The following is a 14412-nucleotide window of genomic DNA, read 5'->3' as shown; positions in this document are numbered from 1 at the left end:
TATAGGTGACCAAGACTATCTTTGCCATCCTGCTGGCTTTCATCATCACATGGACACCGTATAACGTCATGGTGTTGATCTCAACCTTCTGCCAGTCTTGTGTCCCTGACACTGTGTGGGCTATTGGCTACTGGCTGTGTTATGTCAACTCTACTATCAACCCAGCTTGTTACGCACTGTGCAACGCCACATTCAAAAAGACGTTCAAGAACCTGCTGCTGTGCCAGTATAAAAATATAGGTACAAGATGAGATGGAAGGAGAAGACTTAGGGTGGGATGGATGGGGAAGGGGTAAACAAAACAAGAAGGAGGGACAGTAGAAGGGAGAAAGGAAATATTGTTTATAAGGTGAGTAGAAGAGCCCTAAAGGGAGAGAGGAAATATTGTTGAAAGGTGAGTGGAAGAGGGCTGAAGGGAAATGGATGACACAACTTAGTTGAAGGGTTCCTTCTTAAGACTAGATACATATATAGGGGATGAGCAACTGTGGTTTATTCTGCAAATGAATGCCAGTCATCCCTATTGGTACACATAGATTCAGATCGAAATGTGACAGTGATTCTTTAACCTGCCCAGTTTAATGATATGACAGTTGTGTTTCCAATATACACTACAGGAGTTCAGGAATAGTTTCACCACCCATTAAAAATTATGTGTCACTGCCTTGTTAATTATAGCAGCAACTCAAGCCATGGCTGCTGTCATTATCACAGCTACATTCTGTCACAATCACAGCAAAGGCAGCAGCCAGTCAAAATGCAATATAGCTATGTTAACAAAAATAGTAACTAGCAAAGACTAGTTATCTAAAATTAGCTGTAATGATATAGACTTGCAGCTGAGCCATAGCTGAAAGTGTGCATACTCTCACTCAATTATAAATAAAACATAATACATAATAGTATTCCATATCATAATGTATCCATGCTGTATGCACGTTAGAACTCAGCCTTCCTCTGTGGATCAGAGGGAATGCATAAGGTATTGCAAGGTACAGTAGCTCAAAACCTATTGCAAAGGAACGCAAAAGTAGGTAAGAAAAAACAAAATTTTCCCTGTGAGCTTTTGGTGGTCATTTTCATTTAAGTGTAGGGCAGCTTCTTGGAAAGAAATCTTATCGTGGTGATCTTTTATGAATTTTATCTGATTTCATTATTGTATATAAATGTTTAAAACTCAGATTCTGATTGACAGCCCAAATTATGCAATTGCTTCTGATACCATAGATCATAGATGCCATAAAACTGAAAAAAATGAAATTAAAGTATGAATAAATGAGATCTACATATAGAGGAGAGGAGGGATGACCGGGAGACTTTGACTGTGACTGAGGACAAAGCAAAAGTGGAGGAGTAGGGTAAGTTGTTATGGTGGAGGATAGAGGAGAAGGTAGCAGCAGTATGAGGGAAAATACAAGTAGCATACCACACTGTGGCAGCCATGTTGTGAAGGTCTTTAACTTATGACTCATACTTATAACAATAGCAGCTAATTATGTTTCTAAAGAAACTTTAATTATTTACAACTTGACCACCTCATTAACTGTAGTACTTCTCCCTATTTAAGATGTAGTAGTGATTTTCTCCTATTACCCATGTGATCAGTTTGTGTTTTGGTCATTCCATTTCATACGCCATCAAATAACAATCTGGTTTGACAAATGTCAAGATCTTGCTCTCAATAAATTTGATTTGCATACTACTTGCATGTCATAGAACCACAGAAGTTACAAATAGTAGAAGAGCTTACTATACAAATAGGCTACTTTACATAGTCACCTGCAGTTTGTTAGCCAATAGTTGTCTGCTTCCGTGTTAATTAGCATATTCAAACATGATTAAAGGTATAGCCCCATTAGCAGTCCTTAGAAGTTGCAATGTTCAACCCCCAATCTGAAAGTTTTGAACTGCTGAGATAAGTGGAACTAAAATTGTCGTAAAAAATTCTGTTCTGTGGTACCCACCTTCATGAAGATTATCATCTTCTGATGTATGTACTTCGAGATATTTAATGAACTTTACAAATGCACTGTAATGCTTAAATCCAATATCAATTCTCCACACTGTTCCAGGAGTCCATAGCAGCCAGGTGGGGTGAGGTAGGGGTCGCTTGGTAGGGAATGCTTGGAGTTGGCTTAAATATAATATATGGTTTATGTAATTGTAATAATATAAAGAGTAATTTTTAAATGTGTGATGATCAGGAAGTTTTCTTCTTAGACCTAAATTTCACACTACTGCCCTTAGGCCTCGAACACTGTTGCTTGAGGCTTAAGCCCATCAGAAAGGAGCTGTATAGATTTTTATATATTTCTTTTGTCCAAATGAAATGTTTGCCCACATGGTAGCATTAAATTAAAGTGCAAGAGTTCTACATAAGTAGGGCTTTTCCTCTGATGATTTTGTCTTTAAATGTCAAAATGAATGGAGAGAAATTTGTTTATAATATTATAATAGTAGTATGTACAGATTTGGCATTATGGCCAGAGGAATTAGTCACCACGAAGCATCTAAAACACAGAGCTTTCATCAGCTGAGGACTATGGACGTCACTTCATTTTGTGGCAATCTGCCAGTTAGACTTTGATATTTGATTTACAAAGTTTCATGATAATCTGGCCAGTAGTTGTAAGTCTACAAACTAACTGCACAATAAAGATAAAAACAAAAGCACACAAATAACTAAGCGACCCTGTGATTTGGACCTGAAAATTGGACCAGTAGTTTTTCTGTAATTGTGCTGACAGACAAACGAACCAAACCTAAAACATAACCTCCTTTGCGAAGGTGATAATGTTACCGCAGTTACCTCAACTTATTAATGCTTAAACATTTCCTTATAGCAGCGGTGGTTATGTCAAGTGACTAATACGCCTGTTTGGAAATTAATATCTATGCTGCAGTGTTAATTTCGTTAACAATAATAATGAAATATGTTCCCCAATGACCCTTTTCCCATGACGAGCTGTGATATAGCTGTGAAAATAATATTAGTGATGTCCAAATGAAGCTTCATGAAGCTTTGTGAACAGCTTTCTTTATTTTCTCTGAGGCCACTAGAAGGTGCTCTTGGTTTAAAGAAAAGGCTCAAGGAATTAGCCTGGCTCTGCCCTCCTACGTACTTCCGCTCAATTTTAATTTTCCTTCAGTACTCCGTCTGGGTTTGCGGTATATTCGCAGGTTTTCTCTTGCCAATCTTTACCGGTCCAATCAGCGAACAGAGGGAGTGGCTGAGAACGATGATGTTGAGGTTGTGCGCTAGTTTGAGTTGTAGTTCTGTAATGGCGGCGGGAAAGATGCGAGTGAAGCCATTTGGTCTGTTGTGGCAACGCTGCCGAATATCCAGAAGCTAAAGCCCGAGCAAGAACAATCTTTGCTGAGTTTTGTTGGTGGCCATGATGTTGTGGCCCTCCTCCCCACAGGGTTAGGGAAAAGTTTGATTTTCCAGATCGCTCCGTTAGTGGTGAAGGAGTTGCTAAGGCGAACTCTAGCGATGCTAAGGTGACGTCACGACCAAACGTTAGCGATTGGTTATGGCAGATCCAGAGTGGCTCTGGGCAGATCCAATAGTTTTAAACTTCAACAGAGTACCCGCCTTCAAGGAAGTTAACACTTGTCAATGGAGAGTGGCCAGACTCTCTGGACAAATGAAATGTACGAGAGTCTGGTAGGACCAGGCTATCAAGGAATGGCATTTTAGTGTGCTTTCAACCCTTTGTTGAACAGAGAGCGCCATCTAGTGGGCTCAGAATATAAAGAAAATGGTTCATGAAGCTTCATTTGGCCATCGCTAATTAATCACCGGACCAGACCGGAATACCAAATTTTACCTCTAGGTGTTGCACTTGACGCAGAGAGCCCATAATGAGAGCGTAGATACTCCACTCCACTTGATAGCGGGGAATGCATCTTAAAGCCATGATTTTGTTCCGGTAATGTTAAAACTTTACCTTGTTTTAGTTTTAGTTTTCTTTCAGACAGACGCTTCCATACATCGTCTCATCAACCCAAAAAACAGTACTGTGAACTGTTCCCTCTTCCCACTGCTAGTTAAATGTGATCTCCTTTACGGCGCTGCTCGGCAGTAAATTGCGCTTAGCTGAAGATAAGTCTTGCATTGTCAGACCTTCCTCCACAGCGCTGCAAAGAAGGGTCTGGCAAGTCCACACAGCATTCCGGGATGGGAGAAAAACGTGCTTTGGCTTATTGGCATTTCTTTAAACCAATCACAATTGCCAGAAGGAGCAACAGTGCCTCTGCAAAATAGCCTCGGGAAGGAACTTGTTTTGGTATAACATGTTTACGTTCAAAAGTTGTTTTAGTCGTGCAACAGAAAACTCAGATTGGACAGATAATCTAGCTTGCTGTCTCAATTTACAGAGAGGCAGAGATCTGAGGAGCATAACCATAGTACTCATAAATCCACCGGAGTTTAAAATGCCAACACAAAGAAAGCAGAAGGTGATGGACATCCAGCCGAAATGAGGGACCAGCGGCCCCTGAACAATCCCGGGAATTAAAGGTTGTTGATATAGACTAAGCTGAAGATAATGTTGTCAGTAAGCACTAGGTCTGTCCCCGACTAAGAATTTACATAGTCGAATTAGAATCGGCAAGTCTTGCCTATCAATAAACTGATCGTCGAATCATGTGCCAACTAATCTAAATTAGGTAATGTTAGAATGTCGGGGTACAGTGAATTAAAATGTTAACATATTCAATATTTTTTTAAATATAAATATAAAAAATATATAGCTGCTAGCAGTTGCCTACCCTGCCTAATGGTAAAGTCTGCTCTTGATGTTTTCTTTTCTTCCTGTGAACCAGAGCGTATTTTACCGGTGTTTCTGACCGTTAGTAGCCACAACTTGGGTGTCTGACATAACTATGTCATATGAGGTGTATTGCTAAGAACCCAAGGAAGCGCATGGTAGAGAGTTGATTTGATGAGCCGTTGATGAGCCCGAGAATGCTGCAAGCAGCAATACCAGAGGCAAAGCAGTCAGCCCGTTACGAACAGGTACGCTTTGAATGGGCACTGCACTAGTGCCAGGTTACAGTAAATGCAGAAGATAAAAAGCTGCAGCTTGATTGTCGATTAGTCATACTCTAGTACACATCATTGTTTGTTGGGAAGTTAAAGCAAAAGTGCGTAGTTTCTGCCGCCCCCATGAGGAATTCTAAGTAATGACAACGAAACTGTCGGCGCGTCCACATGATACAAGCCTTCCGTGACCGTGCACCGCATCATGCTGCCAGTGTTGGGGTTCTCTCTATTTGGGTCTGTTCAGGTCCTTGGATTGGGTTTAGTTTATCTCTGGTCATGTTTCTTTTTTCACATCAGATTCGGTTTGCTTAAACCGATTCAGATTGGTTCCAACTGTGTTATAATGTTATAGAGTTATATGGTACAGTATTAAATGTTATTAGAGACTGCAAGCTAATATTTTACAGTAACCAAGTTGGTTTGTTTCGCATTGTAGCTGAAGCAATCATTTTCTCTTCTAATTAATTCCCGGCCCACTGGACAATCCACCTTGCAGCTTCTAATTTCAATTACGCGAATACAAGAGTTTTCTTTTGAAAATGTACTTGCTGTCACCAAATCCATCTGAACAGACATTGTTTTAGTAAATGATAAACTTTACTGAACTGTTAATGTTTCTTTCCTCACACCACACCTGTTTACGGCGTTATGTTATGAAGGACAGAGAAATAACAACATGCATGTTTAGAATGCAGTACAGTGTGTAGAGGGAAGGAATGAAACAAAGAAAAGATGTAAGAGGATGGCAGAGAGAAAATGGAGCACAGGTAGAGGGAGTGAGATGCTAAAGAGAAAACCTTTGGATGGGAGGAAATTACAGAGGGAGAGGGTAGAAAGAATGTGGAAGAGGGAATTGGGGAAAAGGAATGATGAGCCTGCTGAAAAAGAATTAGGGCACAATGGGAGGAGAATAGAGGAAGTACAGAAATTCTTCATTAAGGGCTCCCAACCCTAATGCTTATGCTGGAGATATAGTCAGAGAGACAATTATACAGATAGGAGGATTAAAATCCTGTACCATTTCATTATTATAAAGAAGTCTGCTGGTTTGGGCCCTTCTGTGTGGAGTTTGCATGTACTCGCCATGTTAACAGGGGTTTTCTCCTGGTTCTACGGCTTCTACCCACAGCCCTGTGATGAACTGGCGACTTGTCCAGGGTGTACCCCGCATCTCGCCCAATGTCAGCTGGGATAGGCTCCAACCTCCCGCGACCCTGAATAGGATAATGGATGGATGGAATATTAACTGTTGGCTTAGTCTGTCCTTCTGATATTTCAGACATGAATGTGAGGAATAGTGACAGCTGTTAGTTATTCAATCATTTGTATAAGGAATAATATAAGGGAATGTCGGGTCAGAATTTTGTGCAGGGCTTAAGTCAGACATTATTCGTGCCATACAAGGATTTGTACAAGGCCCATCAAATGCAGCAATCACATCTGAGAAGTGAAATGTCTACTAGTCAGCTGAAGTGCTAAAATATCCTTCATGGCACAGCAAGACTAGGGCTGGGTTTATGTCTGCTTAAATTGTGACTGTGTCAGCTTAGCATGGCTCAGGAGCCTGTCAAGACCTAGTCAAGCACCTATTGCACACATTGAAGAGAAAAAAGGATACTAAAAGTAAATTATGATGTCCTGTTCTTCCACCCTGGGACTAAGAAGGAGGGACTACAACATGGACAGGCTCGAACCTCACAAAGTCCTCAATGAGTGTATGAGTATGCTACTATAAGTAGTAGACTTGTACACAGACATGTATAAAGTACTAGAGACCCAGACTTGAGTAAAAGTACAAGTGCTCTATCAAAAAAGTGACTTGAGTAGAAGTTGAAGTGCTTCCACATAAGTGGAAGTACTAAAGTATTCAACATTTTTTGGACATATTTAAGTACTTAAGGACATTAAGACAATAAGATTAGAGAAGTCTCTTATCTTTCTGAAAATGTCTTATATCTAATGACTCATTTAGGCTAATTAGGAGATAATGCTGTGATGTTTCATCATGTATTGCTTATTACATACATTTGTCTTAACTTCTTCACTTTGATCTGAGGAAGACCATCTGTGGTTGAAACATTATATCAGTCACAAGCAGTATGCAACTTTTACTTTCTACTTTTCTGTCCCTCCTCACCAGGATTCACAAATGAGCATGACTAGTTAAATGCACATCGTTGGCTTGATTACGACAGAAAGCAGTAGCAGTAGTATTCATCTTGAAGCATGGTTTACGTTTCACTTCCGGGATTGCTCCTTTGCTGGCGGAAATTCTGCCGGAATTCACTCATGTTGCCTTGGGCTTCCTTTGTGTTGGCATTTTAAACTCCGGTCAGTTTATGAGAACTATGGTTAACCTTTTGAGTAGATCTCTGCAGGGTAAATCGAGACAGCTAGCAAGACTATCTGTCCAATCTGAGTTTTCTGTTGCACCAAAGCAAGTTCCTTCCCGAGGCTATTTTGCAGAGGCAACGTACGGCGCTTAGTGCCGCCCAAGACGATTGCGATTGGTTTGCAGAATTGCCAACACACCAGAGCACGTTTTTCTCCCATCCCGGAGTGCTGTGTGGACTCGCCAGACCCTCCTCCGCGGCGCTGTGGAGGTAGGTCTGGCAATGCGAGACTACCATTACTGTACCACAACAGCCACACTTACTGGTGTACGTACTTCACTGTACGCTGGTAATATGTCGGTAAATGTTATCTGCTAGCGCTATTTGAAAAAAGCCACAACGTTTAACGTTACGCCTGCTTTGGCATCAGCTGTGCTGCTTTGAACAGAGTCATGTGGAGACATGACTGCGGTAGATTAAACAAAGTGGCAACAGACCTGGGACCAGCTGACCACCTGCCTCTTGAAGCTACCAGTGCGTATTGTCTGTCTCCCCCATGAGGAATTCAAAGTAATGACAACATCCACACATCCACATGATACAAGCCTACTGTGAACGCGGACCACCCCCACCCCTCCTCCGCGCAGTTGCTAGTAGCCAAGGAGGACACGGAGGATTAAAAAAACATGATGAACTCTTCAGAAGAGGTAATTATCTTCACTCAAGTTTCTGCGCACGAAAGTCGCATGACACCATTTTCTAAACATAGCCATACCGAGAAATACAGATTGAGTTATGTGAAGCTGATAGTATTAGTTGGCTTTGTATCAACTCATTTGGCAATGGCTTGAATGTAACGGATGTTCATTAATATCAAAAAGTTACACACTAAAGCTTAAACAGATCACGAATGCATGAAATTATAAATAAAAGTAGTGCGATGCATCCAAAAGTAATAGATTCAAATTAAGTAGATAGTCTGCCAAAATCACATTTGATTGGATGGATATATCCATATACTACTGAGTTCAAGATGAGTTGCTATTATATATTTTGGAGAGAGATGACAATTACGTTCTTTTCCTTATTTTATTCCTTCACTTTTCAATTTAGGTCCAAAATGTGCATTGAAGGGGTCATTCGAATCAAATTTAGGCTGTGACCATAACTTTTCTCTCCCCTCATTTCCTGTCACCTCTCTGCTGTCTAGAGACTGTAGTCTATTAGTGATGGGTGGAAAATAACGAACAAATCTTTTTGAAATACTGTATTTTAGTGTCCTGTAAGTACCCGGTCGGCCTGTCAAAACCATTCGTAGGTACCAGTGCTCACGAATCAAAACTCTAAAGTTTCAAAAGGATTGATACAAAATGTATCAACTTGATGGAACCGATTCTGTGAAAAGAGCCATCCTTCACTATAGTCAAAGATCCTCTATACTAAAGACAGTGCATTTCAAGCAGCGCCAATGGTATGACACGGTACACAGTTCCTGTCTCGTGAAGGTGCGTGACCTCGTTTGAACGTGTAGTGAACGTTGTGTGGATGGATGAAAAGTTATATTTAAATAATTTATTAATATGTTCTTTTGCTGACGTTAGATGTTTACACAGCTAAAAGACATATTTAGCTTCAGGAACATTAATTTCGTTAGGGCGTTCACGAACGTGACGTTAGATTATCTGTGTTGCCAGATCTTGTGAGAGTTTGAAACCGGTCTCAAACAAAGTAAATTTTCTCATGTCTTAAAAGTGCTATTTTAGTCAGAATATTCTGGAGATTTGTGGCTTGTGAAAAATGGGTCCAATATATACTTTGGTGACTATGGGGCGAAATAATGTTCGTTCACTTCTCCCGTTGGAATCAATACACTCAGGACCTGCCGCTAGTCTCCTAAAGAGGCATGGCCGTGGCGGAGCCCACGTGACACAGATTCAGGAAACTTCTGAGTTGGGGCGTCTCGGTTCTAAACTGTCCCTGCTATAATCTATTGTAGGTGCTGTACTTCCTGAATTACCCAAAATGCAGCATGATTCCAAGTCCAAAGGACAGTTGTTATGGAGTCACTTTAAATTAAATTCCTTCATTCTGACTAAAATTTTAAGTTTTGCAACAACACCACTTTGCTCTGGTCTTCCACATCGTCATTCCATCAGCAGTTTTTGTACAAATACTGTATCTATCACAACATGTTTTGTTACTAAACACTGATCATTTCGAATGACTATAATTTAGAATATAATTGTATGACTGTCACACCATATAGAAACAGGGGAAGTGAATCCCAAAGAAACGTTGTGAAGTGAAAACATTTCCCTTTATTGTCAGTTTTTGTCCTCAGTGAGAGACACTGGAGACTCTGCAGGAACATTGCACAACTTCTGCTAATTCATTTTGTTGTCATCTCTGCAGTATCTCTTCATTTAGTAATTACTCTTCCACCCCGTCTCCCTTTCATTTTAACAGTGTTTCTCTCTCTTGCTGGGATTTATTTTAGTTATAGGTTTAGCTTTGAACATTATTATGGAGTATTTTAGAGCAAAATACAAGAAGATGAAATTATAAAATGTTATTACATTGCAGATTGGAATCATAATTCTCAAGAAGTACTTAAAAAAAAGTATAATAAGATCAGATAATACCATTTGCCCCCACACTGAATGTAACAAATTTTTCTTAATGTTAGCTCCACTGTCCTAGTTGCAATGAATTCAGGGTCATAGTGATCGTACATTTGCACAGTGTAAAACTGACTCTGTTAGCAGGTCTTTGTATTGGCCACTCTCCACTATGGGACGCCTCTTCAAATGTACACTCACATTTTTACTTTTCTGTATGATCTGCAACCCCCTGTCTTCTTCTTATTCAAGAGCCATCCATCACTATAGTCAAAGATCCTCTATACTAAAGATAGCGCATTTCAAGCAGCGCCAATGGTATGAAACGGTACACAGTTCCTGTCTCGTGAAGGGGCGTGACCTCGTTTGAACGTGTAGTGAATGTTGTGTGGATGGATGAAAAGTTATATTTAAATAATGTATTAATATGTTCTTTTGCTGACGTTAGATATTTACACAGCTAAAAGACATATTTAGCTTCAGGAACATTAGTTTTGTTAGGGCGTTCACGAATGTTAGCTGACGTTAGATTATCTGTGTTGCCAGATCTCGTGAGAGTTTGGTCCTGAGACAGAAACAGGGCTCAAACAAAGTTAATTTTCTCCTGATGAGTCTCTCTGAAAAGCGCTATTTTAGCGTTGGAATATTCTGGAGATTTGTGGCTTGTGAAAAATGGGTCCAATATATACTTGGGCGAAATAATCGGTCATATTCTGCGTTTACGTTCACTTCTCCCGTTGGAATCAATACACTCAGGACCTGCCGCTAGTCTCTAGTTTTTTCAAGCATTACTACCATTGAAACTTTATATCCAATCACAAAAAAACTGTTTGTGACATATTTTTTTTCTTAAACCTCTTACTTTGTTTTCTCACAATGAGAATAAAGCCTGTATTGAGATTCAAGCAACAACAACAACTTGAGAATGGCTGCCCAGTGTAAAATGTAAACAGAAGAGAAACAGAGTGTGTGGAAAGAAAAGAATAGAGAAATGAAGAGTGTGAAAGAGAAGGCAGGAACTGTAGAAAGACAAATATCACCAGACAAATATTGGCTAGCTGACATACTTAATTAACAAGATGTGTAGAATAAATGGATGCCAGCCGAGTTTAGGGAAATTGGACTGACTGCTCGACTTCTTTACTCACTGAAAGTATTAAATTACAGCTTCACCAGGCACGATATTCATGAGAAAGTCCATCTGCCTTAAACTGGGCTATAACACAGACATTCACCAAACTTGTGAAAAATAAAATGCTTGTACTCTCTGAAACTACTGGGAAACTGTTATTCTCAATTTTATGTTCAGTGCATTTTAGAAGTTAATTGAAACAAAGCCGCTTCAAACTAAACAAAATGTTTCTAATTGCCTTCACAAAGAACCCATAATAACCATTTCTGATCTGACACAGCTATCAGCAGGATGGCATTGTTTCATTAGTGCTTTCTTAAACCATTACAAATTACCTTTTAAAGATGATTAATATGACGGTTTTATTTTTTGCCACCATATCATTTGCCATAGTTAGGTGTTGCTAGGGAGGGATAATAGGAAGCGTCATCATCACAGTTAAAAAAAGACCTACTTGCTTATCATTGGGGAATTATCATGGTTAAAAAAAGAACTAAAAAACATTAGATTATCCTGGTTGTCTAGGGTTTTAAGACACAGACGAGCGAATAACATCCCTGTTTGAAACTTGGCAGCGGCCTTTGCTACATGTCATCCCCGCTTCTCTCTTCCCTCATTTCCTGTCAGATCCTATTGTCTGTGAGGCAGTGCTCCATTCAGAAACTTTTAAACATAAAGTTATTCCTGGTTTGCTGATGTAGTTTAGATTCTTATCAGGGGAGGTGTCTTCAGGTCAACGACTGTATTTTCCCTCTGAGCCCCGGGGAAGAGAGAGCAGAGGTGTGTGGTGGAGTAGTGAGGACAGATCTGAGCAGAGTCTGACCCACAGGGAGCATGAAGTGCTTTGAGTCTGTGGGCGTACAGTGGGTCTAACAAGTGAAGTTTCCTCACAGCCTATCAAGATAGGACAAATTGCCTCCCATCTCCAAAGACAACTTTCCAACTGTTGTTTTCCATTGTACATCTCTACCAGGAGTTATTGCTCATAGCTACGGCCGGGTATGGAACCTCAATCCTTTCTGAGTATTCATCAACTGAATTGCTACCACTGCACCAAAAAATTAAAACATTCATTGATCAGATATTAACAGACAAACCAGTTTGTTTTTTTCCTTTCATACTGTATTCTATGTCTGTGTAAAGACAACTTGGGTAGGAGGTCTTCTGCCTCCAACAGTCCATGGCACCTCTCTGTCTAACTTTGCTTTGTCTAAAAAACAAGTCATCCACGCAAAGTTAAAAAGTAGCAAACAATATATATCAGCTATGTGGACGCACTAGGAGGAGAACGTGTAATTTGAGAAGTAGCCACTGCTAATGTTTTCCTATGATGGCAGGATAAGCCATCCATAGAAATGTACATACAGAAGACCTTGTTTTCTACAAACATGCAGGTTAAAACATAAACCAAGTAAAGTACAGTATTGTCATAGCTGATAGAACCAATGGCCAGAGCCCAAAAAATAAAATATTGTAATAAATCAAAGGGCAATATTAAAAAAACTATAGGTAAAATTTTTTAGCTTTTTCCTGGCTACGTGGGTTTAATTACAGGGGAAATGACTGTTAGTAAGGGGCGCCACAGTCAAATAAACGAGCCTCTCTCTCCCATCCATCCTGGGGTACAAACATTGCACCCAAAGAGCAGCCCCACAGGATGGTCACTGTCCCTGGATGTCCTGAATATGCCTTAGCCCCACATGGCAGTGTGTGTACACAGTGTGTGTGTACATGCAGTTTGTCCTGCCTATACTATCAACATCATTGTTGCCACCACATCTGTAGAACCCCAGACAAATTTTTAAATGTGAAATAATTTAGTCAGCCGATGAAATGCAAATTGTGAATGCTTTGGCCAAAGGTTAAAAAAGATTTCCACTGTTATGTGCAGTGACTAAATAGCCAATACATGGCTCAGTGTAGTACCCCTGTATGCAATGTCTTTGATGATCAGATGTTGCTGGAGAACCACAAGAACACTCTTGTTAAATGGATTGTCTCACTAGACTGACTGTTTTTTATCTTTTAATCAGAAGATGTCACACAAAACGTATTTTCCCTGATAAAACAGAATATAACGAACAAATCCTGTGCCACGAGAGTTGAAAATCACATTTTCTGTATTATAATTCAGAATGAAGCCTGTACAACTACCAAACGAAAGCATTTGCCGAGATTTACCTTCATTAGGCTAAACAACTTGACGTTTTGTTTCATTTGGTAGTTCACTGTAAAACACTGTCTAAAGATATGTAAAAGTCAATGTAATGTATCATTCAAAGGTAGTAACTAGTAATAAGTTTAAAATACACCACTGTATGTTCAAATGTCAATTTGACGCTCATTGCTGTAAATACACAAGATAATACGTCTGAATATTTGAGCTCAATATATCACATACTGAATCATTCCAAAGAGAGGAGACATGGTCCTTGTGTTCTTTATATGAAATATATTTACCTCCCAATGTACAGAGCATGAATGTTATAGTGATCTAAATACATTGTGAATTGTAATCTTATATTCTGTCAGAGTATTTCTATTAAAACTTCAGCTCAATGGCATCAGTTAAGTGACATCAAAACATGTTCACCATATGGAAGAGCAACTGATCATTATTTTTTATGTCAAAAGTACATCCCTGCATTAAGATGACATATGACATCTGTAATATAAATGCCAAGCTAAAGGAAACACCCACATATAATGTGTATGTAATGTTTTGCTCTGTTGATAACCATTTGTTTATGTATTGTATATGCTTTAAATTGAATCTGTTACTCACCCACAGCTGGGTTCCCAACAGCACACAAGATGCTAACGGAACAACTCTTTAAAGGGTAAAGCAACATTAAATGTAGCAGGTGTCTTGGCTTTGGAATTGGATTCTGGAATTGGGGTGCACAACACTGAATATTTCCACCCTTCAGCTCACAAGGACTCTTTAGCCCTATTCACAAGGGATTAGAATTACCTGGTGACCTCCAGTCATTTGTAATAATTACGGACGTTGTCTGTTCCAGGTACTCAGCGTTGTCGCCATATGGTGTCCACTTTTCAGTGACATATATTTAAAAACGTTGTGGTTTGAAAACAAAATTGTGGAAAACATGGCAGAACCTAGAACATGGACCTTACTTGTTCTTACAAGTTCAGCTAAAACTTGCAACTGTAATTAGCCAGCTTTTGCACCTCAAAAGCACAGCACAGTCTCACATCCTTGTGGAGTTAAAACACTTGGGTCCTACAGGACTTTTGTCAAACTGGCCTGTTTGACAAGTC

At 39.7% G+C, this 14412-nt stretch overlaps 1 protein-coding gene across 1 annotated transcript in view; it reads left to right on the top strand.

The window, feature by feature from the left end:
- Nucleotides 1–3061, top strand: part of chrm4a (cholinergic receptor, muscarinic 4a) — a 45787-nt gene extending 42726 nt beyond the window's left edge. Inside the window, exon 7 of the mRNA XM_039792594.1 lies at nt 6–3061. Coding sequence (XP_039648528.1) covers nt 6–251 — 246 coding nt within the window. The 3' untranslated portion in view covers nt 252–3061. The remainder of the gene's footprint in view (nt 1–5) is intronic.
- The last annotated feature ends 11351 nt before the right edge of the window (nt 3062–14412 follow it).

Source organism: Perca fluviatilis, chromosome 24 (genome assembly GCF_010015445.1).
Source record: "Perca fluviatilis chromosome 24, GENO_Pfluv_1.0, whole genome shotgun sequence".
Lineage (NCBI taxonomy): Eukaryota > Metazoa > Chordata > Actinopteri > Perciformes > Percidae > Perca > Perca fluviatilis.
The sequence above is the reverse complement of the archived record's forward strand: the minus strand, read 5'-3'. Positions and strand labels throughout refer to the sequence as shown.